Source organism: Gasterosteus aculeatus, chromosome 9 (genome assembly GCF_964276395.1).
Source record: "Gasterosteus aculeatus chromosome 9, fGasAcu3.hap1.1, whole genome shotgun sequence".
Taxonomy (NCBI): domain Eukaryota; kingdom Metazoa; phylum Chordata; class Actinopteri; order Perciformes; family Gasterosteidae; genus Gasterosteus; species Gasterosteus aculeatus.
Genome location: NC_135696.1, coordinates 7999258 through 8023168, shown reverse-complemented (window position 1 = coordinate 8023168; position 23911 = coordinate 7999258). Strand labels below are relative to the sequence as shown.

The 23911-nt window shown below is 45.9% G+C and overlaps 1 protein-coding gene across 2 annotated transcripts; it reads left to right on the top strand.

Annotated features, from left to right (window-relative positions):
- The first annotated feature begins 79 nt into the window (after positions 1-79).
- evi5l (ecotropic viral integration site 5 like) lies at positions 80-23721 on the top strand. 2 transcript variants are annotated; one of them, XM_040185749.2, is made up of 20 exons: positions 80-383; positions 8130-8499; positions 9748-9937; positions 10577-10801; positions 11635-11709; positions 11957-12082; positions 12232-12375; positions 12479-12568; positions 13071-13168; positions 13335-13395; positions 13515-13568; positions 13914-13946; positions 14687-14827; positions 16161-16277; positions 17042-17182; positions 17306-17482; positions 17612-17758; positions 18085-18180; positions 18366-18461; positions 20154-23721. In XM_040185749.2, exons 2-20 carry the CDS (start codon positions 8282-8284, stop codon positions 20469-20471), a joined length of 2547 nt encoding a protein of 848 aa, XP_040041683.2. In that variant the 5' UTR covers positions 80-383; positions 8130-8281; the 3' UTR covers positions 20472-23721. The 2 variants fall into 2 exon arrangements, with proteins under 2 accessions (XP_040041683.2, XP_040041684.2); XM_040185750.2 differs by lacking the exon at positions 13914-13946.
- The last annotated feature ends 190 nt before the right edge of the window (positions 23722-23911 follow it).

Sequence of the window (23911 nt, the reverse complement as noted above, 5' to 3'; positions counted from 1 at the left end):
GCCACAATTTGCGCTAGCCCTCTCTCGCCACCCGATTGGTCCGCCCAGCGCCGTGCTCACGCAGAGGACACGGGCCGCCAGCCTGTCGGCGCGATGAACCCGTCATGACAGAAGCTGCCGTTTACATCGAACCCCCCGTGGAAGCGCAGGCTGCGTCGCACGGCTGTCATGGTGGCTCCTGAAAACCTCCCCAGAAACATTCTCCTCCTCTAATTCCGTTCACGCGCGCGAGCAGCACGATGACACTGCGCCGGACGGCCCGCCTGTATTCGTCCTCGGTGGTTTATTACGATTTTAATTAGCTGGACACGTTTGACATTTACGGAGGACTGATGTGGGAGCGACGAGGAACGCGCCGCTGTGGTTATGGAAGTGCAGCGCAGGTAGGCATTTATTGACTAGATTCAAATAAAAATTAAAAAAATATATATATATATATATATATATATATATATATATATATATATATATATATATATATGTGTATGTAAGTGATATCAATGTCGTCGCGTTGAGCCTCTTTAACGGGCCAGCCGGCTCGTTCGTGTATCGATTCAACGTAAAAACACACAGGCCCGCACACAGCAGATTGGTATTTGGTTGCAGCTCCATGAGCATCCGTCTGCTCCATTTCTCTCAGGGACCCCCCCCCCGCACGGCGTGCTACCGGAGACACGGCCGGTCCGCCCGCCGGTACACCGGGTTCATCGACGCGCTTCCTCGTGTTAGGTGTCGTTACACCATCGCATTGTCGCTGGAGTGCCGGGACATTTGATGCCGCAAGGACGGGGGGAGGGGGGGGGCAGCAGGGAGGGCCGTGCTGACGAGCTGTCATGTCCGAATCCAACCCCACAGTCAACGGGGTATAAAGGGTCTTTGGGGGGGGGTAAACCCTGGGACAAAGCGTCGTCACTGTCACCGTTATAATAAACGCCCCCCCCCCCCTATTATTCTGTAGCAGCAGAGGATGGATGCATGCCAGAGGGGCTGCCATGTTGGATCCACCTGTGTGTTTCACATCCCCCTGCATAGATACTAAAAGTGACGTTTAAATCAACGAGGTGACTGTTTTGACCTTTTAATCCAGCGGCCGCTTTATCCATCTAATCAGGGAGCAGCTTAAAGGGTCATCCTGAAAATGCTCTGCTCCTTAAACACTGAGAGAACCGCTGCGTTATGACTATTCACATCTGTGCCAGGCGCACATCGCTGTTCCCTCCCCAGGTGGAATGAGGAGAAGGCAACTGGCATGGTTGTGCGACTAAAAGATTAAGGATACACAAAATGGAAGAGCTCCCTCAGGCACTTATCTATTCTATTACTGTTTTGTGGGTGAGCCATTCAACGGATTAAATATCTTTCTGTTGTTTTGCAGACATGAGTAATGAGTAAATCACATCCCTGTGCGAGATGCAGGGAGATTATCGCCAGGTTCAATCTGACTGCTCGCCGTGCTGACGGCCACTTGCACGTTTCATCGTCAAGGAAACTGGTATCTGACTCTCACATCCTGGTGACCTTGTTTTGAGCCTCTAAAGTTCTTCAACCGATCCCATGACCACACACACACACAAAAGATTGCGTGCTAAGTCAAACAGCCAGACTTGTCCCAGCTAACCTTTCCGCTGCGCTCACTGCAGTCAGGTTATTCATCGGTGTGAGAGAAGCGTTGAGCTAATATTCTCAGGAATATTAGCTCGTGTGTGTGGATTAGGATTTGTGTGGGTGCGTGTATGTAGCCTACAGCACCAACGACAGCCGTCCAGGTTTAGTATCATCTGCGATTGCGTCGAGCTGCTGAACAGGACACACAGGAGCAACATGTGCAGATCGCAGCCAGATGGACTCACTGGTTTCCCCTCACACTTTAAACACAATCTGCCTTTTGATAAGTTGTGCAAATAAGGGTCGGGCTGTGTCTTTTCATTTTATTAGAGATTACAATGAAATCCAGTACTCACTCCCCTAATGGGTAAACCCCAACGGGAAAAAAACCTGGATGAATAATCCAAAAGGAGCATTCTGACTTGGCATTTGTAGCAGCAGTTGTGTCGTCAGTCATTATGTTATGAAATCGACTCAACGTCTGCTGTTTTTATGTGCAACCTTTTTTTTGTTTTCCAGCTTTATGGCTGAAAAAAGATTGAGTCTCGTGCTGTAACTCTGCAAAATTCATCTGGCCCCAGATAAGTGCTCAGATGTTCCCCTTTGTTCCAGTGCCTCACATACGTTTTCTCCAAATACAGATCCAAACCGTATTAGTTTACAGGGCTAGTGATGTTTTCTGTGGTGCTGTATGCTGTGAAGTCTATCAACCATATACTGGATTCAAAGAAAAGAAAAGGATTAGGAACTAACAATCGCTTTCTGTATTAGGTCATAAAATGTCCCCGATCCCAAATTGACATTTCACAATTTCTGGTTTAGCGTGAAACCAAAATATATTTTATTTACTATTATCGGACATAAAAGCAAATATCCACATCCGGATGCTTCTCAACCCCCAGGTGATCAGGTGGTTCTCTTTTCGTAACCTTTTAGGTTTTATCTTTTAGCTGCTGAATTTTTCCCAAAACTTCAATAACGTTTAGTCAATGAGTGCAGTGGGTGACGGTGTGGCCTCCATAGTAACTCGGCCTGACGGAGTTGCCGCTGGGTCTGACTGGTTGGGTTGCTGGTTGCTGGTTCTGCACTACGTGTCCTCTGTTGACACATGGAAACACGCAGCAGCTTGACAAGCCGCACGCTGTGGTTCACTCACTATGACTCCAGTTTTGAAACCGGATCCCTGCAGTCCGGAAAGATCGTGATCTTATTTTCAGAATCCTGCATGTGGGAGTTATAACTATATGTAAATTATGCTCATACAATTAGTGCGTAGGGAATTTTGACAAAATACAAAACTGCTGTCATGAATGATTTAGAGATCACAATAGGATTTACACTATTGAAAGCAATGATACTTTTAAAATGCATTCTTTTTTTGACTTGATGATGATTATATAATGAGCTCATCTTCTCGACTTTTCTCTAATACTTTCTTTATTGTAGTTAATTATAAGGAAACTCCATGTGAGAAGAGTCTCTTTGAGGGCTTTGTCGGGGCTCACAGCAAGGAGCCCCGACTAGACGTTTTTTAAAAGGGGTCACAGCAAAAAAGGTCAACGGATCTTAAATATTCTTCATATCTGATATATAGTTGTAATAGTGTATCAAACAAATATTTGCTTTGCACTGTGTCCCCTCGGTCTGAAGCTTAAGTGGAGGTACGGACAGACTGACACCGGAGTTTTCCGCCGTGTGTGCCGAGAGCTGTGGAAAGTACTAATTTAAATGCATTGTTAAAACAAATGTAATGTTGGTGGAAACGCTGCTTTGTCCGCTGCATCCTCTGCTAGACGCTGTTACTGTACTGTTGTCTGCGCTGTTGAAGCCGTTAGCATCGTTAGCTGTGAGCCGCCGGCTCAGTCGTCGCTGTGTGGACCCAATCCCACTGCTCCGATTATTAAATACAGCAGTTATTTTTTTTGGGGGGGGGAGGCTCACTGCTAAAATCAAAACCATAATAATCCTTTTCATGTCAAAGTTGTAAATCATATGGCAATATCAATTATTCTAATCGCAATTAGCCCTGATTACACCGCTGTCATTGGGTAAGCTGAGTCGCTATGTCTAAACAGTGACTACAGATATTTCAGAAGCATTTGGCGTTGCTAACGCGGGAAAGGCTGAAGTTACCCAAATACCTGTCACCGGTCCAGTTGTTGTTTGGAATGAACGCGAGGGAATGATTTACTGCAGGGAGGATGATTAACAACACAGACGTGTTACTGAATGAGAGCCCGACGCATTTTGAAACCTAGGATGTCAAACGGGGGCCACAGACGACGCTGCGATTGCACGATCGACTTGCGACGCCATGCGTCCTGTCAGCTGACCAGACCGCCAACAAGCTTCGGCCTCCAGGGAAACAATTGAAAAAAACAGAAAAGGCTAATTTTCCCTTTTTTTTTTTTTTAGGTTTTGAAATTTGATTTGTTTTTCTCGTTTCCCCAAAGAGGTTTGAGATTGTTATCAAATGTAAATAAAACAAAATTATTTTTTTTTGACGCAGCTTTTATATTTCGCGGCCCACCTCTCGGAGGCATTTCCAACGCAAACGGCAGATGTCTGTAATCTCAGCGGGTGATTAATCAAAGGTTTAGCGACGGATGAGGGTTCATTACGCCGCTGCCGGGAAAGTATATGAAATTAAAAGATAACACAATGAATGCAGCAGGAAACCTCCTGTCAGCCATTGTGGCTGTGTGAGCGTGGTGGCACTCAGGTGGTAAACTCATGGGAGCCAGTTTTGACATTAGTGGATGTTGCAGTCTGTTTCATCATAAATCTTTTTTTTCCAAATTAGATGCTTAATAATCTCAGCACTACAAATGCAGTGTGAACATTTAATGGTGGAACAGAGACAGGATAGTGTCCTTCACTTGAAAGCAATTGATCGGTTGTTGTAGGGGAGTTTGCTATTTCTAGTCAATGTCCTCTCACAATGGCACTAACCAAATTTGGAGCAGGAAAGTGCCCGACAGAGTGATCAAGGTCAGCAGATGAGGGGACCTGGAGTCTGGGAAGCTTTTGTTGTCGGTGTGGCTTTGACACAGTTGATGCGATGTCATCGGTGGGTTTGCGGGGGCCGTTACTGTAATGACGGGCCTGCGGAGCTGACGGGTCGATGCGCAGAGATTTCCATAAACCACATTTATCTGTGGTACTCGAATCCCTTTCTTCAAAAGGAGACATAACATGCTCAAGTTCATAAACATGGATTTTGAGGGTTTCTACTGAAACATGTTTACATGCTTTAGTGTACGAAAATCTCTTGTTTTTGTAATATCTATCGAAATGTAACTTTATTCAGCCTGTAACTGAAACACACTTAGTGTATTTTAACAGAATTCGATTGATAGGCAACTGCTTGTTTTTACAGCCTGTCAGCTGATGTCGTTACATACATTGCAACCGGAAATAAACTGGGACACATTTTGACTGCTTAGAGTTAAAACTGTGAAAAAGTATTTTATAATGGATGGAGTTTTGGTACTTTAACAATATAGCACTTACAGACAGACGTAAAGACAAATGGAATGAAAAGCTGCCTCTTAAAGACACATCTTGAGATATCCCATTAATCGTAAAAGTCACGCATTTGAAATTTTACTTTGAATGAAACTTCAAGGTGTGCTATATGTGAACAAGTTGTCTAAAGTATTTGTGCCTCCAGCGTTGGTCAGGTCATCTTGAAATAAAAAAACAAATGGGGTGATTTGGAAAGAAGTGAGTTTACCTCTGTTTTGAGCCTCATTAATTGCTAGAAGCAGCACATTCATTTTTAATGCAATAATATGTAAGTGGCATGTTTTATGTTTTATTTGGTCAGGGTGAGGCATATTTTTCATAAAGTTTTTTGTCTCTTTAATTTTATAGCAAGGAATCTTATTTTATAAACGGATCACATGTTGAATGTGAAATCAATAGCTGGGAAAAAGATGCTGTAAAAAATATAGATAGAAATACCCTGTGAATCTTTCACCACTGAGGAAGAGAGGTCTGGTAAAAAATAAAAATAAAAACCTCCCTCGTTTACAATGAGCCCAGCAGCGGTCACAAGGACGCTGGATGAGTGGCTCAGTCCACGAGTCGGCAACCACGACATGAGATCATGAGCTGGGACAACAGGGAGGTTAGCAGCCACGGATTTATAGGGAGAACGCCCTTAATGTCGGGCCTGGAAGGCCCCGAGGGCCACACACACACAGACAGAGGAAGGCGGCAGCTCGTCAGCAAGGTTGAAACTAGCTGATTTTCAGTTTTGGTTTCCCGGTCAGGTCACTCCAGCAGGGCCTCTGGGAAAAATATTTGACGGTTCTGAATGTCTGCAACGATGCCATGAAATCCTCCTGCTTGCTAATTTTGTCAAAGGCAAATATGGGTTGAGCTGATGCTGAGAAGAGATGGAATACTCTAATTTGAATAGCTCAGATAGAGGTCTATAAAAGCGCCTTTACACCGACGAGAAGTCTTTTTTAAAAATCAGACGGAAGGTGCTTGAGGGTTTTGGATGCAAAGCACGGATACAAGGCTACAAAACATGGAGGGACAACTATGGGTTCGTGTTGTGGAGGGGGGGAGAAACAATGGCACTGTCTGTTCCTGACAGTGTGATCTCCAAGGGGATGAGGCATTGAATTAGCACAATACAATAATTGTGCATGGTGATATCAGGCAAGGAAACATGAACACTCTAAATTGCAGTCAAATTCACACACACACACACACACACACACGCACACACACTGAGGTGTGACTTAAGCGATGTTAACCTGGCCACACTGAAGCATGGAGACACGTCGGTGCCCGTGCTAAGCAGTAACCTTTTATGCAGCACACACACACACACACACACACACAATATGCTTTTAAAACACAACAGATTTCAGTGAAGGCCTCCTTAATGTCTCAGTCCTCTGCAGTGCACAGCGACATTCAAAGGGAGCAACAGCCAAGCGCCGCAAAAATGTCTGCTTTTGTTTGTCAGAGACCTTCACAACGTCCTTCCTTTAACCTGTGAGTGTGCGAGAGAGAGAGAGAGACTGACTGTCACTTTAGCGGCGCTCTGCTGTAGTCCTGCATGACTCACCTTCTTACAGGGCCTCTGTCCACAGTGACACAGCTGCTCGGCACTCTGTGGTGCAAAAGCCTCTCTTCTTTTGTACTGCCATGACGGGCTGAACCAAGTATGTAAGGACGTGCTTTGTTTAAACATGTCCAGATTCAGATTCACACTGGATTTCTGTTTATTTATTTTTTTGCAATAAAAAATGGGGGAGGGGCGGTTGCAATTAGTTGAAACTCCTGCATGGCCATAGGAAAAACCGCATTATCGCCACAAAGGAAGCCATTAGCCACGTGCCTGTTGAGCGAGGCCTTTAACAGATGTGATTGGTCTCATTGACTTGTTAATGGCTCTTTTGATTGGCCCGGTGTCTGTGCATGAATGTGTCCCTTGTCCCTTCCCCGTTCCGACCGTCATCACGCTCCTCTCCTCCCCTGCAGGCTCATTTTTTTGGCTCTCCCTGCGTCCACGTTTACGTTTGTGTACGTGTATGTTTCTCCCGACCGGTTGATTAAGCGGCCTGCGATGTGTGAGATCCTACTGGACCATGATATATTCAGCTCAACTCCATATTCATCTCAGTATGTATTTAAGATGGGGGAAAGCTGGCGGTCCCAGACGAGCCGTCTAACATTAGCAAGTGAAATGTTGCACTCAAATGCTTTTCTCTTGCACGCATCTAATCTCTGCAATCAGTCTTGATACGATGCTAGAGCCGAATAAGGGAATATTAAAAGGGTTCTTGGTAGAAAGCCCAGTGTGGGCTCTCTACGAAAGGTTTTAAACCAGAAAGTGTTCTCCTGAATAACCTTATTTGGTTTCGGTTAGAGGGGGGGGGGGCTTCAGCGCTCTGTAAACTCAGAGGCCGCTGCCTCGTCTCTCTGAACTCGAGCGGTTATTCCTCCGATTCATTGTCTCCTAATGGACCTTTATGGCTCAGTTCTTCTGACAGCCGTCACAAAGCTTCTGACCTTTTTCACAATGGCGAGAGAAATACAACGCAGACGTTATGAGGTTTTGTACAACAACATTGTTTCCGCCTCAGGCAGCTTTCCATCTTAAGGGCGAGGAACAACGGCTCTCGGACAGCCGTCTCCAGTGATGAACCATGATGATGTCATCGCTGTGACTCAGCGTGGTTCCTTAGGCCCAGGGTGTGAAGGGATTATTGGCATCTTAATGTGGTCAGTATGTTAAATCAATTCCGTCCATTAAGCTAAACGGGACTTCTTCACATCTTTAGAGTGCATTTTAGTAAACGGTGAGGACTACGATGCGTCCTGCGTGTGTTGGATGAATTAGTTTGCTTGGCCGTGAGTTCAATAACCAAAACAACGTTGCTATGATAGTCAAAGCGTTTGTTATTGTTCTAGCAAAAATTTTATAAGAAGAAGAAACAAAGAACCTTCCGAAAGAGACGTCATTGATCTTTATTGAGCCTTTTCTGCAAACACGACAGGTTTGAAGACCTCTGATCCCATTGGCTACACGGCCAGACAGGTGGCCAATCAGGCGACAGCCGGGTCCACTAAGGAGGGAGACGGTGAGACCGGAAGACCCTTCGACCTCACCCACACCGCTTTCACCCGTTCCACTCCAACCTTCAGCGCCATGTCTGTACCCAGCGGCAGCCCGGAGAGAGTGGGCTCCAGCGGGGCCGCACTTCTGCTAGAGTGCCCTTCTCCTTCCGGCATGGACCCGGACCCCCCATCAACGGGCAGCCCGGTGCTCAGCCCGGACTCGTCCGCGCCGGCCGCGTCCCCGGCAGACTCGGAGAACTTGAGTCCAGATGAACTGGAGCTGCTGGCCAAACTGGAGGAGCAGAACAGGTGAGATCAGTGGGCGTCCTCCCCGAGTTCAATGCTTGTACTTGTGTGGTAGCAGCTTCAGCCCATTAATACCGAAGCCTGTTAAGCTTTGGGTTTGTCTGCGTGTTTATGTGACTGTCGTCTTTTTCTTTCTACACTGTTTTTAAAACTAAAATGGTTTAAACTAAAAAAAGTTGTTAGCATGTCCAGTTAATCAGCTAACTAGTGAGAGAATGCTGTAACCGTGCCGTAGAGGGGACTCTCAGTACACCGGCCCCTTCAGTTTAGGAGAATATTGGTTCACTTCGAGGAGGAACCGGCAGGATCCAAACAATACTGCAACTGGTGTCAGAGCGACCGTCCATGCTGAAAGAATAACTGGGGATTAAGTCTTCACACTAGAAAAACATTTAACGTTTGAAAGGACTGTTTGAAATGTGCATGAGCCAAACATACAAACAGGGATTATGTTTGAATAAGTAACTATATGAGTTAAATTATTATTTTTCCGGAATAATTGTATGATTAACAAGCTCAAAACAACACCACACTGACAATGCCGTTAATTTAATTAACGTTGGTCACATGTCTAAGCTAAGACAAGCTAAGCACCCTGATCAAGGAGGCCATTGTCCTCGCTGATCCCATCAATCATAAAAACGTCACGTTGAAATAGTCGGTTCTGCCGATATCTGATAGGTTGGTTGATCAGTTTCTTTCACAAACCAGCCAAACAGCCGAGGGGGGTCGTGTCTACTGGTACTGTTCAAGTTAACCCACATTAGTTAACTATACCTGAATAGGAAAGAAAATGTTGGACGTGGCGTTCCTGTGTTTTCCTTCATAAATCTTCTCAAGACTCGTTCATGTGTGAACCCTGATTGCTGCACACAGCCTGCCCGAGCATGTTAGGGGATGGATGATGATATAGAACACTGACTTGGAGTATGAGAAGATGCGGATGGCCTTGTTACCAGAGATTTCCTCCACACGGCCAACGGGGTGTGAGAGCATCTCCTGATCTTTATCTCAGCAACAACAACAAAAATCTCTGTTTCCCCCCAAACTGTTCCTTTCTATTATTGTTTTTTGGGAAAAATACAGCAGAATAAATTCCTTTTTCTGTTTTATCGTGAAGAAAGCGTGTTGATTGAAGATTTACAGGTTGAAAGATATAAAAGATTGATAAACCCGGATGAGTTAAAGGCCAACCAGGGCCCCCAAAATGACACGTTCCACCTCGTGCTCATAAAGCGTCCCTTCATGCAGGCTGCTGGAGGCCGATTCCAAGTCCATGCGCTCCATGAGCGGTTCGCGGCGCAACAGCGGCTCCTCGCTGGTGTCCAGCTCCTCGGCCTCGTCCAACCTGTCTCACCTGGAGGAGGACACCTGGATCCTGTGGGGCCGCATCGTCAACGAGTGGGAAGAGTGGAGACGCAAGAAGGACAAACTCCTGAAGGTGAGGACCGGATATAAAAATAAAAGGTCAAGAGGTTTTCTGAAGAATGAATCGTTGAAACAAAGACAGCGTAAATGCGAAGGCTATCGGCCTCTTTGGTTTATTTTCACATCTTGTTGATGGCAGAAAAAGGGTTCTGTAGTTCCCTTTTTTCATCCACTTGTGTGTGTTCGTCAGAAACACGGAGCACAGTATTGTCTTGAGAGCCCCAATTTTATTTTCACTACACGTGAACACCGCTCTCTCTCCGTACGTGTCTTTGTGCATCTGATAAACTGGAAAAAGAGGAAACCCGGCAGGAGGAGAGAAGATGGATGAGAGGAGGGACAGAAAAAACAGGAAATGGGAGAGCAGACAAACGGAGCCAAATGACACACGAGAAAACTCTACTTACAGACAGGCTTTAATGATGATGATGATGAAAAACACGAGCAGGTGAAAGAGTGGCGCAGGAATCGCTGCCGTACGACATGACGCACCTTGGGGCTGTAATTATGCCGTGATACTAAATTATCCCTGTAAACATATCTATTCATTATCCCGTAATTGAATCTGCCTTCTCTTTGCTCTTCAAGAGATGCTTAAAATAGCCGCCCTCTCTAAAGAAGCCTCCCCGATCTCTCCCTCTCTGCCCTCCAGGAGTTGATCAGGAAGGGAATCCCTCACCATTTCCGGGCCATCGTCTGGCAGCTGCTGGGCAACGCCACCGACATGCCGGTGAAGAACCAGTACTCCGAGCTGCTGAAGATGTCGTCGCCGTGCGAGAAGCTCATCCGCAGAGACATCGCCCGCACCTACCCCGAGCATGAGTTCTTCAAAGGCCAGGACAGCCTGGGCCAGGAGGTCCTCTTCAACGTCATGAAGGTGAGCGCCCCCTCGGGAGTCCGGTATTCGCCGACTGTGGCGCGGTGGGCGGAGCGCATGGTCCTTTAACCACAGAGTCCTCATGTCAAAGTGTCCTTGAGTGAGACGCCGAACCCCAAGTCGTTAAATGCAGAACTTCCCGGATGTAATGTCTGTGAGGATTTAAATACAATTTTGGAGTTCTTTTCAAATAGCTGATGAAACATGTGCAGATATTGAGGCCTGGGACATTTCTCATTCCAACTTTCCTTAGCAATAAAGGCAAAGGTAATGCCCCTGCAATGTCTTTGAACGAGACTCACGCATGAATACATTCATTTTCATACCACTAAATCCATTGGCTGACTTAATTAATTCTTCAATAGTTTGGGAAAAAATGTGCAGCCAGAGCTAGATTCACTGAGATGTACAACAAAAATAATGTTTAAAGTAGCTGTGTAAAATCAGCTTGCCATTTTGAAAGGTGGGTTACTGGGGAGATTCATAAACACGCTGCGATAATCATCTTGCACTGTCCAGTGTTTCCTTCCGCATGTCATTTTATTCATCAGGCCAAATGGGAAAACATGAAATGTGGAGATGTGTTGTGCCGCAGTCATGGGAACAAGCTGGTTCGCCGCGTGTACACATCACTCAAGTTTCTCAGTGGCTCAGCTCAGCAGGAAATGACAGGACCTCCGGTGACTTCTTTGTGGCAGAATGTTTGGTCTGGATTAGAAATGTCATCTGTGCAACTTTCTATAATTAGAGTGTGTGTGTGTGTGTGTGTGTGTGTGTGTGTGTGTGTGTGTGTGTGTGTGTGTGTGTGTGTGTGTGTGTGTGTGTGGTTTCAGGCATACTCTCTGGTGGATCGAGAGGTGGGCTATTGCCAAGGCAGCGCATTCATAGTTGGTCTGTTGCTTATGCAGGTAATGATCAAATATGTAATCTTTTGAAATGATCTGTAATGGGGATATTTAGACTGAAATGTAAGTATAATAAGTCTGATGCTCATTGGACTCGCTGATCGCTGAACAAACACCGTTGATTTATGTTGCTTGATTTGGAAACCGCTGCGAGGCATTTATGTTGTCTGATGAATAACAATCGCTGTATAATAAACCGTTCAACATTAGCGATGTCTATTTGTTACGTCTATTTGTTTTCTCCTCCCAGATGCCCGAGGAGGAGGCGTTTTGTGTCTTTGTGCGCCTGATGCAGGAGTACCGTCTGAGGGAGCTGTTCAAACCCAGCATGGCCGAGCTGGGCCTCTGCATCTACCAGTTTGAGTACCTGCTACAGGTACGCAGTCCCTCCTGCACCACAAGGCCTGCGGTGTAGCCTTCCTCCACCGGGGGGCAGCAAAGCACTCCTTTGCATCTCCATCGCATCCCTTTCTGGCTTGTATGTCATTCTAGGCTTGAAATAACTTTAGCTTTTCTTCGCCTCAGGAGCAACTTCCAGAGCTGAACGTCCATTTTCGATCCCAGAGTTTCCACACGTCCATGTACGCCTCGTCCTGGTTCCTCACCCTTTTCCTCACCTTCCTCCCTCTGCCCGTCGCCACGCGCATCTTTGACATCTTCATGTATGAGGTGGGAGACATTTTGTGCATGAATGCGTGTCTGACTGTGTACATTCAGTTTGCTGATATTAACCTAATTTTAATTCCGCTAAAAACATGCGACCCGTCTGTAGGGCCTAGAGATTATCTTCCGCGTGGGCTTGGCCATCCTGCAGTACAACCAGACGGACCTCATTCAGCTGGACATGGAGGGCATGTCGCAGGTAAGCAGCTCTGGGCCGTTTGCTTCAGGAAAGAGTTTCATGCGCGGAGCGGGCAGCGAGTGTGCCAAACTGCAGTCACCAAAGTAGGTGTATTCGATCTTAATTTTTTATATAGTATCTTATCTTGAATGAATGACTCAGGTTTGTTTACATTTATTTATTTTCCCCCATTTTGGACTAAACGTAGTTGAAACCGAAACTTTGATAAGCAGTTTTTGATTGAAAACTGATTGAAATGGTTCAGCCTCACACTTATATACAGTACGTTTTGAGTGACATGTAGTCATCTCTACACTAAATTTCCCCATATTGATGTATTATTATGTGGACCTCACATCAGAATCATCATATCTCTCAAAAATGCTGATTGCTCGTCACGAGGCCAACGCTGCGCTGGCGCACTCCTTCGTTTCTGTCAAATGTGCCTGTCTGCATGAAATATGAATGAGCATTCTATGTTGCGCCCGCTAACCTTTCTTGTGGTCCCCTCTGGGTCTGCCAGCATTTCCAGAAGGTGATCCCCCACCAGTTTGACAGCTGCACAGACAAGCTGATCCTCAGGGCCTACCAGGTCAAGTACAACCCCAAGAGGATGAAGAAGTAAGTGTGTGAATATGCTTCAATGCTGCCTAGTAGCACTTGTGCTTCAGGTTTCTGCTCACTTTCAGATTATAATTCAACACCACAATCAAAACGTTTTAAATGTCTAGGCAATGTTACATAATCCTGTGTTGCTTTTGTGTTTACATATTTTATGTTTTTGCAGACTTGAGAAGGAATACACCACAATCAAGAACAAAGAAATGGAGGAACAAATTGAGATCAAGGTGTGTGTGTGTATGTGTGTGTGTTGTGAATCTTACAATAAACGCTTTTAGTAGGATTAAAAAAAACAACATGAATACTGATTGTCCTTCACCTCTCTCCCACCCTGCTCTCTTTCCAGAGGTTGCGCACAGAAAACCGACTGCTGAAGCAGAGGATTGAGACTCTGGAGAAGGTAAGAGATGGTTTAGATGCTCAAATAAATCTGGTTACTGCACCATCATTGACAAGAAACGGGCAGACACACACTGTCACGAGAACGCTGTGGGTATACAGTTGTGTGTGTGTGTGTGCGTGCGTGTGTGTGTGTGTGTGTCCTGAGTGATCTCTCTGCTGCCTCTTTTGTCACACGCTTCTCTTATTCGGGTTTCAAACAATTCCTCAACCTGCGGTGCCGTTTCTTTCTCTTCTTCTCGGGCTTTGTTGTGGTTCATCCTCCCCCGTGTCCCACCTTCTCTCACTCTCTCTTCACCTCTTTATTTTTTCACCCTCTTGTTCCTCCCCCGCCGCTGCGCTGTAGGAAAGCGCCGCTCTGGCAGACAGGCTGATTCAGGTAGAGTACTGTGAACCACTTTCCCACTGACCTCGCTGTCTTCTGACCTACTCACACCCTCCTCCTCCTCTCTGCTCTCAAGCACTGCTTCAGGCCCCTGTTCTTAACATCTATCTGCCAAAAAGTGCATGCAAGAATATTTCTGAATATCTGTGGAGTCCACGGTACGTCCCTGAATGCATGCCATGTTTATCCATGATGTAGATTCTAATACGGTCTGATGAGGTTGTGCAATCCCTGCATGTGGCATGTAAAGGTTTAAAGTATTACCTGTGCTATTGTTGTTTCAAATAAACCCCATCGAAATCTGAATAAAATACCCTCGACATTTTGGGAAATGTGCTAAATTGCTTTTTCATATCTGTACTTTGAATACGGGTAGGTTAGCTTAGCATAAAGACAGAAAACAAGTAGAAAGAGCTGGCTTGTCTCTCTCTCACGACACATTGTGCATTTTGTTTCTTTTACCCTCGGACAAGGCCAGGCTAGCTGTTATCCCTTTGTTTGCAGTCGTCATGCTAAGCTATGCTAACAGACCGCTATGAGAGTGGGACGTAATCTTCTCAGCCAGCTCTCTGCAGGAATTTCCCCAAATACTAAACTACGTCTTTACTGCACAGCACCGTAAGCGTAGCGACGTTCCCCAGACGCCCAGAATGACCCTCTTCCCCCGCGTGGGTATGTGGTCTGCGTTTCGCCGTTAAAGTGGCTGCTCTTGACTCTCTGGCCTGCTGTTCCAGGGTCAGGTGACGAGGGCGCAGGAAGCGGAGGAGAACTACGTGATCAAGCGGGAGCTGGCGGTGGTGAGGCAGAAGTGCAACGCAGCCAATGAGAGCCTGGAGAAAGCGCAGGACACCATCAGAGAGCTGCAGCAACAGAAGGTAGGAAATAAAGGAGATGTAGGAAAAATACAAAGAAATGCGAGAGAATCCATTGAGTTGTAAACAGATTGTCGTAGAAGTGTTTTACTGCCACAAAGCTGACTAGTGATGGTGGAACTCACTTTTTCCCCGACCTTTAGCTGGACGAGTCTATTGGAGGGTGATGCAGATCACTTGGTGTGCAGGGGGTGTGACTCCTAGTTAAGAATTGTGAGCAGTTCAGTGCATTTTGCCTCGTAGCCCATCAGAAATGTGCCAGCGGCCTTTAGGGCTTGCGAGAGGTGGGGAATTAAACCCTTGATGTAGTGCAGACGTTACTCCGTCCACAAACTCTAACCTTTAGGCCCTTTTGAGAATGATTTGCTCTCTGTTCACTTTTCGTACTTCATCACTGTGAAACCGGCAGGAGACGAGCATGATGTCGATCTCAAGGCTACAAAGCACCAGTCCACAAACCACTGGCTGACATCGTTATACAGATATATATATATATATATATATATATATATATATATATATATATATATTGATCTGGATGAAAACAAAACCCTGAACGACACTCTTTACAAGTAACAGTTAAAACTCAGGCTTGTCAGCAAATTAAACTCTCCGGTGTGAATAAATCCCAACATTGGACACACACTAACACTGAAGTAGGAGTGAGCGAATCACAAACAGTTCATCTTACATTTTTTTAAAGACGAGATATCGAGCACTCTAACTGATGTGATGGGTGATTTCATTCAGCGCATTTACACACCTCCAGACACTCCCACCCCTCTTTGATTATCAAAACTGAAACAGACAGACGCACGCTATGTATATTTCATGGTTTGGAAAATATTTTTCCTATAAGCTGTCTGCTGCTCCCCCTAACTGTGTGGTTTAACTTTTGATGTTGGGAGGGGAAATAAAAATGTACAGTAGGATCACTCTTGAGTCTGTGGAAGCTTCACACCAAATGCCTTTTGTTCATTAGCTATTCTGAAGTTTGGTTACTACTAGACAGTAGAATGTACCTGTCCCAAAAAAGATAATCTACATGAGTCAGCAGAACAATTTGCCATATTTGACAGATGAGGAATTACTGAAAAGCTCTGGTTTGTCGTGGTGGCTTCAGCATCAAAGTTACCTGCTTCCTCCCCAAATTCTTTTCCTGCAACGTCATCCCTCAGAGGAAAATGTCAAAGGTCATGCTTCCCGGAGTGATTGACAGTGTGTGAATACTCAATTATCAATAGCGGAAGTACAAATGTACCAATGCTCCCAGTAGTGACGCCACCGTTCATGTGGCACCACGTTGCTTTTGTAACACCAGCGATGTTTGTTTCAGTACACGGAGCAGTTTGTGAGCAACCTGCAGAACCAGCTGGAGCAGTCCAAGCTGCGTGAGGCCGAACTACAGGGAGCACTGAAGGAGATGCAAGACAAGGTCCTGGACCTGGAGAAGGTGACCTAACAGACCCGGATCTCTGTGTGTGTGTGTGTGTGTGTGTGTGTGTGTGCGTGTGCGCGTGTGCGCGTGTGAGAACTAGAGCGAGAACGCCGTGTGAAAGATGAGTAGAGACGAGCAGGCGAGTGTGACAGCGGACGTGTCAAAGCACCCTCCTGCTGTGAACTCAACAAAGATCTCAGCTCAGGTGCTGAAGTTACGATAAACGAAGTTCGCGACATTTTATGCTTTCGTTTTTAATTCACAAGTTGGTGAGACATTGGATTAAAAAAGAGAAAAGGGCCTCTGATAGTGTTTTCTTTTACAATTTGTTTTCTTTTCATATTCCAGGTTCTAGTTTGTCGATCAGCTGCTTTGGCCCGGACTGATATCTAAACTACTGGTTTGAATTTAGTTCAGCCATTTACCATCATCCCCAAAATAGGATCTACCGACTTCGTTCATTTCCTGCTTTTGCCACAGGTCGACATCTGTGGTTTTAAGCAAAATCTACTGACGAATCACCTTGAAATTTGATCGAGACATTCGTGTCCCCTGTCAAATCATGAAAAAATCTATTTTCATGATTTGATCCACATTTTGGGAGTCCCAATAATTTGGTTCATGACATTCCAATCAGGCTCACGTGCCCTTTGTTTAGTGAATCTAAGCAAACGTTAGAATGCTACTTGTAAACGTTTAGCAAGTGTCGTAACGTTTAGCTTTTTGCGTTATTGCGCCTCACAGAGCCGAGTGGTAAACAGTGTTTTTCTCTCATCCAGAGGAGCACGTGTCTGCCCGATGAGAACAACATGGCGGCTCTGCAGGAGGAGGTGAAGCAGATGAAGCTGAGGGAGCTGGAGACGCTGCACTCGTTCAAAGAGATGCAGGATTCCGTCACAGAGCTCAACCAGCGCTGGCAGGTAACAACACACACACACACACACACACAACTGCTGTTGTTGTGTCCATAAACTCGGGTGTACAGTGTGCAATGGCAGAGAGAGAGCTACACACCTGTGCTACGCGCTGTGTGATTTCTGCAGCACCACATGTCCCGCGGCAGCACCACGGGTGGGGGCGGCGGCCACTGGAAGGAGTCCCCGAAGAAGAATGCCATGAACGAGCTGCAGGACAAACTGATGACGGTCCGACTGAGGGAAGCCCAGGCTCAGGCGGAGCTCCGAGAGGTCAAACTCAAAGCTCTGCAGCTGGAGAGCCAGGTCAGTCCGTCCCAGCGGCACACAGAGTATTTTCCTTACATGCGCGTCTTTTAACGGCGTTTGATGGTTCCTTGATTCTAATGATGAAAGCCCTGCTCCCCCTCCCCCATTTGACTTCCCTGACTCCAGAACCAGATCCACAGCAAGCTAATTGGCCGAAATGATCAGGAACGCTCTGCCCTGCAGGACCGGCTCCAGATGCTTTCCAATCAGAACAAAGGTCTCCAGGCCCAGCTCAACGAGATGAAAAGGAAGCAGTCCGAGTCCGACTGCAAGGTCTGAATGGAGGGGAGGGAGGAAAAGTAAAGGAGTTACCTGGAGGGGGGGAGTAACTGGAAGGAAGGAATAAATGGATGCAGAGGACACAATTTATCTGGTTCAGCTTAATGAAACAAAAAGGTAAAAATGAGATACAGTGATGAGATCCTAAGGATTGAAGACTGGATCTCAGGAGTCATCCTGAGATGGACAGAGTCAATGGGGAAGGCCTGATATGAGGTGTAGGACAGAGCTGTAGGATGTTGCACTGTATGTTTCCCCACTGAAATCCAACTAACTGTTGTCTTCCCCGTGGCGTCTTCTCTCCCCCCTCATGCATGCAGAGCAAAGAGGAGGTGATGGCGGTGCGACTGAGGGAAGCAGACAGTATGGCTGCCATGGCTGAACTCAGGCAGAGGATTGCTGATCTTGAGATACAGGTGTGTGTGTGTGTGTGTGTGTGTGTGTGTGTGTGTGTGTGTGTGTGTGTGTGTGTGTGTGTGTGTGTGTGTGTGTGTGTGTGTGTGTGTGTGTGTGTGTGTGTGTGTGTGTGCGCGCGCCTCCGTGCCTGCAAGGATTGTTCTAAAGTGTGTGCTTGTAGATATGGACATCTGTGTTTTTACAGAAGGAGGAAGGGCTGATCCAGGGCCAGCTAAACCACTCGGACTCCAGACAGTACATCAACGAGCTGCGGGACCAGATCGCTGAGCTCAAGAACGAGGTGCGATGCACACCCCAAGCGGCAGCGTTTACTGGGCTTTGTTACATGATGAATAACGCCGAAATATTGTGCCACATGCAGCTATTAAGGTTGAAATGAACTGCAATAAGCCGTCTTTAAAGGATCGCTTTTACACCTTTGTAAAAACAGAATCTATTGTTTGAATTTCAGTTTGTGTAACATATAAAAGGGCCTTTAATTAATTAAAGTATTGTTTGGTCGGTTGTTTCGCAACTGCTAAAAGTAACAGCAGAAGACCTCTGAACGTTTTGGCTTTCAGCAATGTGTGAGACCACAAAACATTCTGAAATCTGTCCCTGTGACGGAGGACTCAAAATGTTTGTTAGGAGTCTGTAAATGTTTCTCATTCGCATCCATCAACCATTAATTACGTGTATCGTCATTGTCCTCAATGTGTTGATGTGTGGGGGTCACAGTAGTATCACTAACAAACGCAGAAGGATTTTTGTCGACTGGTGAGTTCTGCTTCAAAATGGCGAGCAGCCATGAGACACACACACCGTGCAGACACATGCAGTTTCGCCAGCCACCACAGAAGAATCTCGTCATCTCTATGCAGCCCCGCAACAGACACCACTTCCACCCGGACACGCCCACTCTTCAGCCGTGTGGTTTCTATAGACTGCAGTCTCCCCCCCCCATCTGCAGCTGCGGGGTTAAAACTTAATGGCAACACCAGTTTTTCTGATTTTGACAGTTTTGTGGGTTGAGTTATGTTGAACGTACTCTGCAGTGCGTGACTTTTAAGTGAGCGTGCATGATGAGACTGCCCTGCCCTTTACCACTCCTCTCTTTTCTTCTACTCTCCCCACCTGTCTTTCTTTCTTTTTCTTTTCAAGGCAGCGGTTTTCAAAATGAGTCCGAAACTTGCGTGTGTACAGCCGAGAAGGCAGTGAACCTTTTAGAGAAATCTCAGTGAAGTTTTCACGCTACAGCTGAGTCATAATGCCGGTGATGATACATGATGACAGATTCCACAAAATGCAGATGACTTCACACCTCACCATACGACACTGATGAATTCAATTACTCGTATCCCAAAAACAAACTAGAAATGGCGCGTTGGCTTTGTTCTTTTCTGTAGCTTGATGAGCAGTCGAAACATTTCCATTGGTTAACCACCCCCCCCCCCCCCCCCCCCCTCTGGCCCAGCCGAGTGTGTGAGCGGGGGAAACTAAAACCTCCGAGATTTGTCATTAGTCACACATGCAAGGTCAACACGCAGACAGCATGCACTTGCTTTTTTGATATTTTGTACCTCGGTCTCCCACCGGCAGGCCTCGCTTAGAGGCCTTTACCTCTGCCATATTTATACAACCTCACACACAAAAACCTGTCGAAAAGTGCCACTGCCTGACATTTAATGCTTTTGGTTTGATCGACTACTGAACCATATCCTTTTATTACTATTTTGTTCCGCACAAAACTCCATTGTTGTCTGAAAGCCAACGATGAAAAACACATGAGTGAATGGATGGCACATTGTCCTGCTGCTGGAAAGGACTCTCTAAAGCGCCAACAAATTAACACTATTTATTCCCTTTTGAGTGACTTTTGAATGCTGCCAGCTGCTAGCAGAGCACACACGTTGTTGTTTTGTATTTACGGACCAGAAAACACACAATTACCGGTATGCCTTGTTTAAAAGTAAAGACGACTCTTTGTATTCAGGTCAGGCAGCTGCGAGGGCAGAAGGCTGCCCCCGGCTCCAGGCTCGGCAGCGGAGTAGGCGGCACCAACTACCAGGATCTGTGCCTGGCCAGCCCCGCCTCGGCCGAGGGAGACTACCTGAGCTCGGACGAGGACCTCCTGCCCAGCCCGCTGCCTCCGGGCGGCCTTTACCCCGGCCTGTCCGGCCCGTGCCACCCGTCTGCCCGCCTCGACAGCGAGGGCAGCACGGACAGCGAGGTGGAGGAGCGGGCTCTGACCCATCCGGACCCTCAGCAGCTGTACGGCGGCATGGTGTGCGCCGAGGCGCTGGACAACTGAGCCCCAGGGGGAGGGAGGGAGGGGGAGAGGGGGGAAAGGGGGTGTTGTCCCTCCTCTCCTGTTACCGTCTCCTCCGACTTGTTCCCCCCGGTCCGCTGTCCCGTCCCGTGTTTCCCAAACAAGAGGTAACCTAAAGCCTCGCTCCTTGTTCCCTCGTGTAACCGGGCAACCATCCAAACACAAAGACGTGACACGCAACCAAACAAAAGAGGAGGGACACCGGACCGAGACCGGGGTGCTCAGAAAGAAACTCTGTGACGGAGTGACCGTGATGGGACTCCTCTTGCTGACTGGTTCAGAGTTAAACAACCTCTCTTACCTTTTTAAACTCTCGTTAGGAAGAAACGCACAAAACAAGAAGAAAAACCATCCGCCATCCATTTACCTCTCAGTAGACAAAGTGTTGAAAGGAAGACAGGTGGTGAGTATGAGACGAGAGAGAGACAGGTGCAGTGTAGGATATATATGTACGCATCAAACTGTACAAGATGGCATCTATCATGTGTTACTTTATCATACTAAATGTGTGCAACGTCATGCCGGTTAATGCAACAGTTCATGTCAAAACCTAAAAAAACACGATCACCCGAACCCAGAGAACAAGGACGGAAGAACCTCGATGTTGCCAAATCTTTTTTTTTTATTATTATTTATATGTTGTAATTTATTTTGATATTTTTTTAATATATTTTATATATCTATATGAAACTATAGGAGTGTAGAGAAACCGACAGAGGCCAAACTTTATACACCGTCCTTTGTGCCAACTAGTCGCCTGTTGCAGGCGTGCTGTGAGAAGGAAATGTGCTGCTATGATTTGCAATTTACTTCTTTTCTTTCTGTTGTTGTTTTAATGTAATCTTTGTGAGATGAACATGCCATCTCCACGTTTGACCTGATTCCTCCCTGGAGATTCAAAAGTTTCATCAACGATGGGAACCGTTTTTGCCCAAACTGAGCGTGATCATTGTTTACGTGTGTGTTCGTGGAACTTTTCAGGACATTCATTTGCTTCCCTTCTGAGAATTACGCGGGAGGACTGTGGCCCTTCTGCAATTTGTCTGCTAGTTATGAAGCTACAGCAATAAGGCAGTTAGCTTATGTTAATGCTACATGCTAAAGTTTCATTGGCACAAGTAGAAAAGGATCAAGGGTTGGGTAGTGATTGAGTAATGTCAATAACAACAGCAAGTTAAATGCAGAATCTAGCTATGGTTTTCTGAAATTAGTTTAGCATGATACGTTAATGGTCATTCCAGACAGAGCAGCTAGAAAAAGGAGAAACCCGGACCGGGGTCGTGGTACCAAGAGCGAGGAGGTCGCTGCCCGTGTGAAAACCAGAATTCTGAGGCTATTTGTCATGTAACTTCTGTACTTTAGCAACACGGATACCATGAAGTTACATGTTGTAACGTCCCGAACCACAACCATTACCCCGAACCTGGTTGTTTCCTGAGAAAACTGAAGTTAAGATTTAAAATACTGCATTTCTTACATGCATGCTGGTAAATTGTGGTGCTGCACATTTTGAAGGAACATGTGGGCGGAAATGAAGGAATTTTCATACGGTATCATTTGATATCATAGCTTCGTATTTTAAATAACATGTTAAATATGAAACTCTGATCTGTGTCGATTCAGTTCAGAAACGTCAGACGGTTCCTTTTAATCAGCCCCATATGCGCCACAAGAACGGCTTATCTGGAACCAACGCTTCATGCGCTCGTATCACTCATCTGAATCTGCAGCTGGGAGCGGCTCATATCGTAAGGATGCCAACAGTGCGCGGGTTGGAAAATATTTTGCATATCAGACATTAAAGTATTCTGTGGAATAAAAAAAGCATAAAGTATATGAGTAAGATTTAAAGCTGTGTCCGTGTCAGAGTGTTGCTGAAGCTGGTGAGTGCGTATAGTTTTATCAAACAGGGTGTCGTCTGTGTAGAGCAGCGATCGGCTTTTTGCACAGCAGGGAAATCTGATCATGTCTTCAAGCGGTCAGAGACGATGTGGTTGAATGGGTTCGGCATGGGATCAATACTTTTCTCCTTCCTGATTTTGTGATGGGCTTCATTATTCTAGACTAATGTTGTAGGACTTGTCTAAATTCTCTGAAGGCCTGTTTCTAACGTTGTTGTGCAATACAAGGAATGGCGATGGTGAGATTTTTACTTGAATCTTCCAGCGATGGCCATCACAGAGCTAAAGAGGATGTTGGTTTGCCCACCATAGTGATGCAAATAACCGCCTCTTAGTGGTCGTTGGTGGGTTTGGCAACGGAGGTCTACTCACAGTCTGGATATCGTCCAAATGAAGCTTGGTGTCAGTTCAGCTGCTTCTAGTCCTTTGTTTTAAGATCACTCTATCATATTTATCTATTTGATGCATTTACTTTGCCTTTTTAAGGTATTGTTTCATAGTTAACAGTCCTTCTCTTGAGTGATTTAAAGGATTTACATGAGTGATGTAATGTGTGAGGTATCGTTGGATCAGGAGGACAACAGTGTCGACTTTAAGGTGACGGTGTACTCTGTGAAAATCGCTTGCTTCCGGCGCTGTCAACAACACATCTGTGCGCTGTTCCTTAACACATCTGTACACTGCTGTCCAGGGATGGTGCTCTTGCTCTCGCTACTGTCTAAATACAAGAAAATCTACTGTGACGAAACATTTTGATATGTTTGGAAATTCCTTTTGAATAATTGTTGTAGCTCTCATCTTTACTCCGTACTTTGGTTCCTCCTGCTAACAGCATTACACAAGATGGTAATGATTAGACATCCTAACGTGCCATAATAGTAGGTAGTTTATAACTTAATGCGCGTTTAAGGGGGGTTTCAGCCCGTCACTAAACAGCCATGTGATATAAATTGAATATTGTGTGGACTGAAAGGTTGCACCGAGTGGCTCCGGATGTGTCATCTTGAAACTGATACACAATCAGGAGATAAGATGATAATGTGCAAAAACAGTGCGTGTCACATGTGAGTTCTTCCTGGTTAGTCGGGTGTTTTTCATTTCTCAGATCCATGCGCCGGCTGTGACGGCTGTTCAATGTTCGCAGCGTCATACCCAGGAACCCTGCCGCCCTCTCGCTTTCTGTCTTGCAATTCAACTGATGTTATCAAATATATGAAATGACAGTAAAGGTTATTTAGATTCCAGTATGATGGGGGAGAGAAAGTACTTTTCAGTGTTCTGTATCCTTATGAATGATACGAAATAAACTTTGACAATGCACCTTTTGCAAAGGCCTGGGTTGATGCTGTTGTTGGTTATTGCTGGGTGGATTATATTCACTCAAATCTTGAACATTATTTTAGTGTTACTTGGATTTTGAGAGTTGTTTACATTTAATCACCAATACATTAAAACAGGTTGCACCAGACAAACGAGTTGTTAAGAAGTAAAAGAGGTTCGGTGCAATGGGGCCAACGCGTC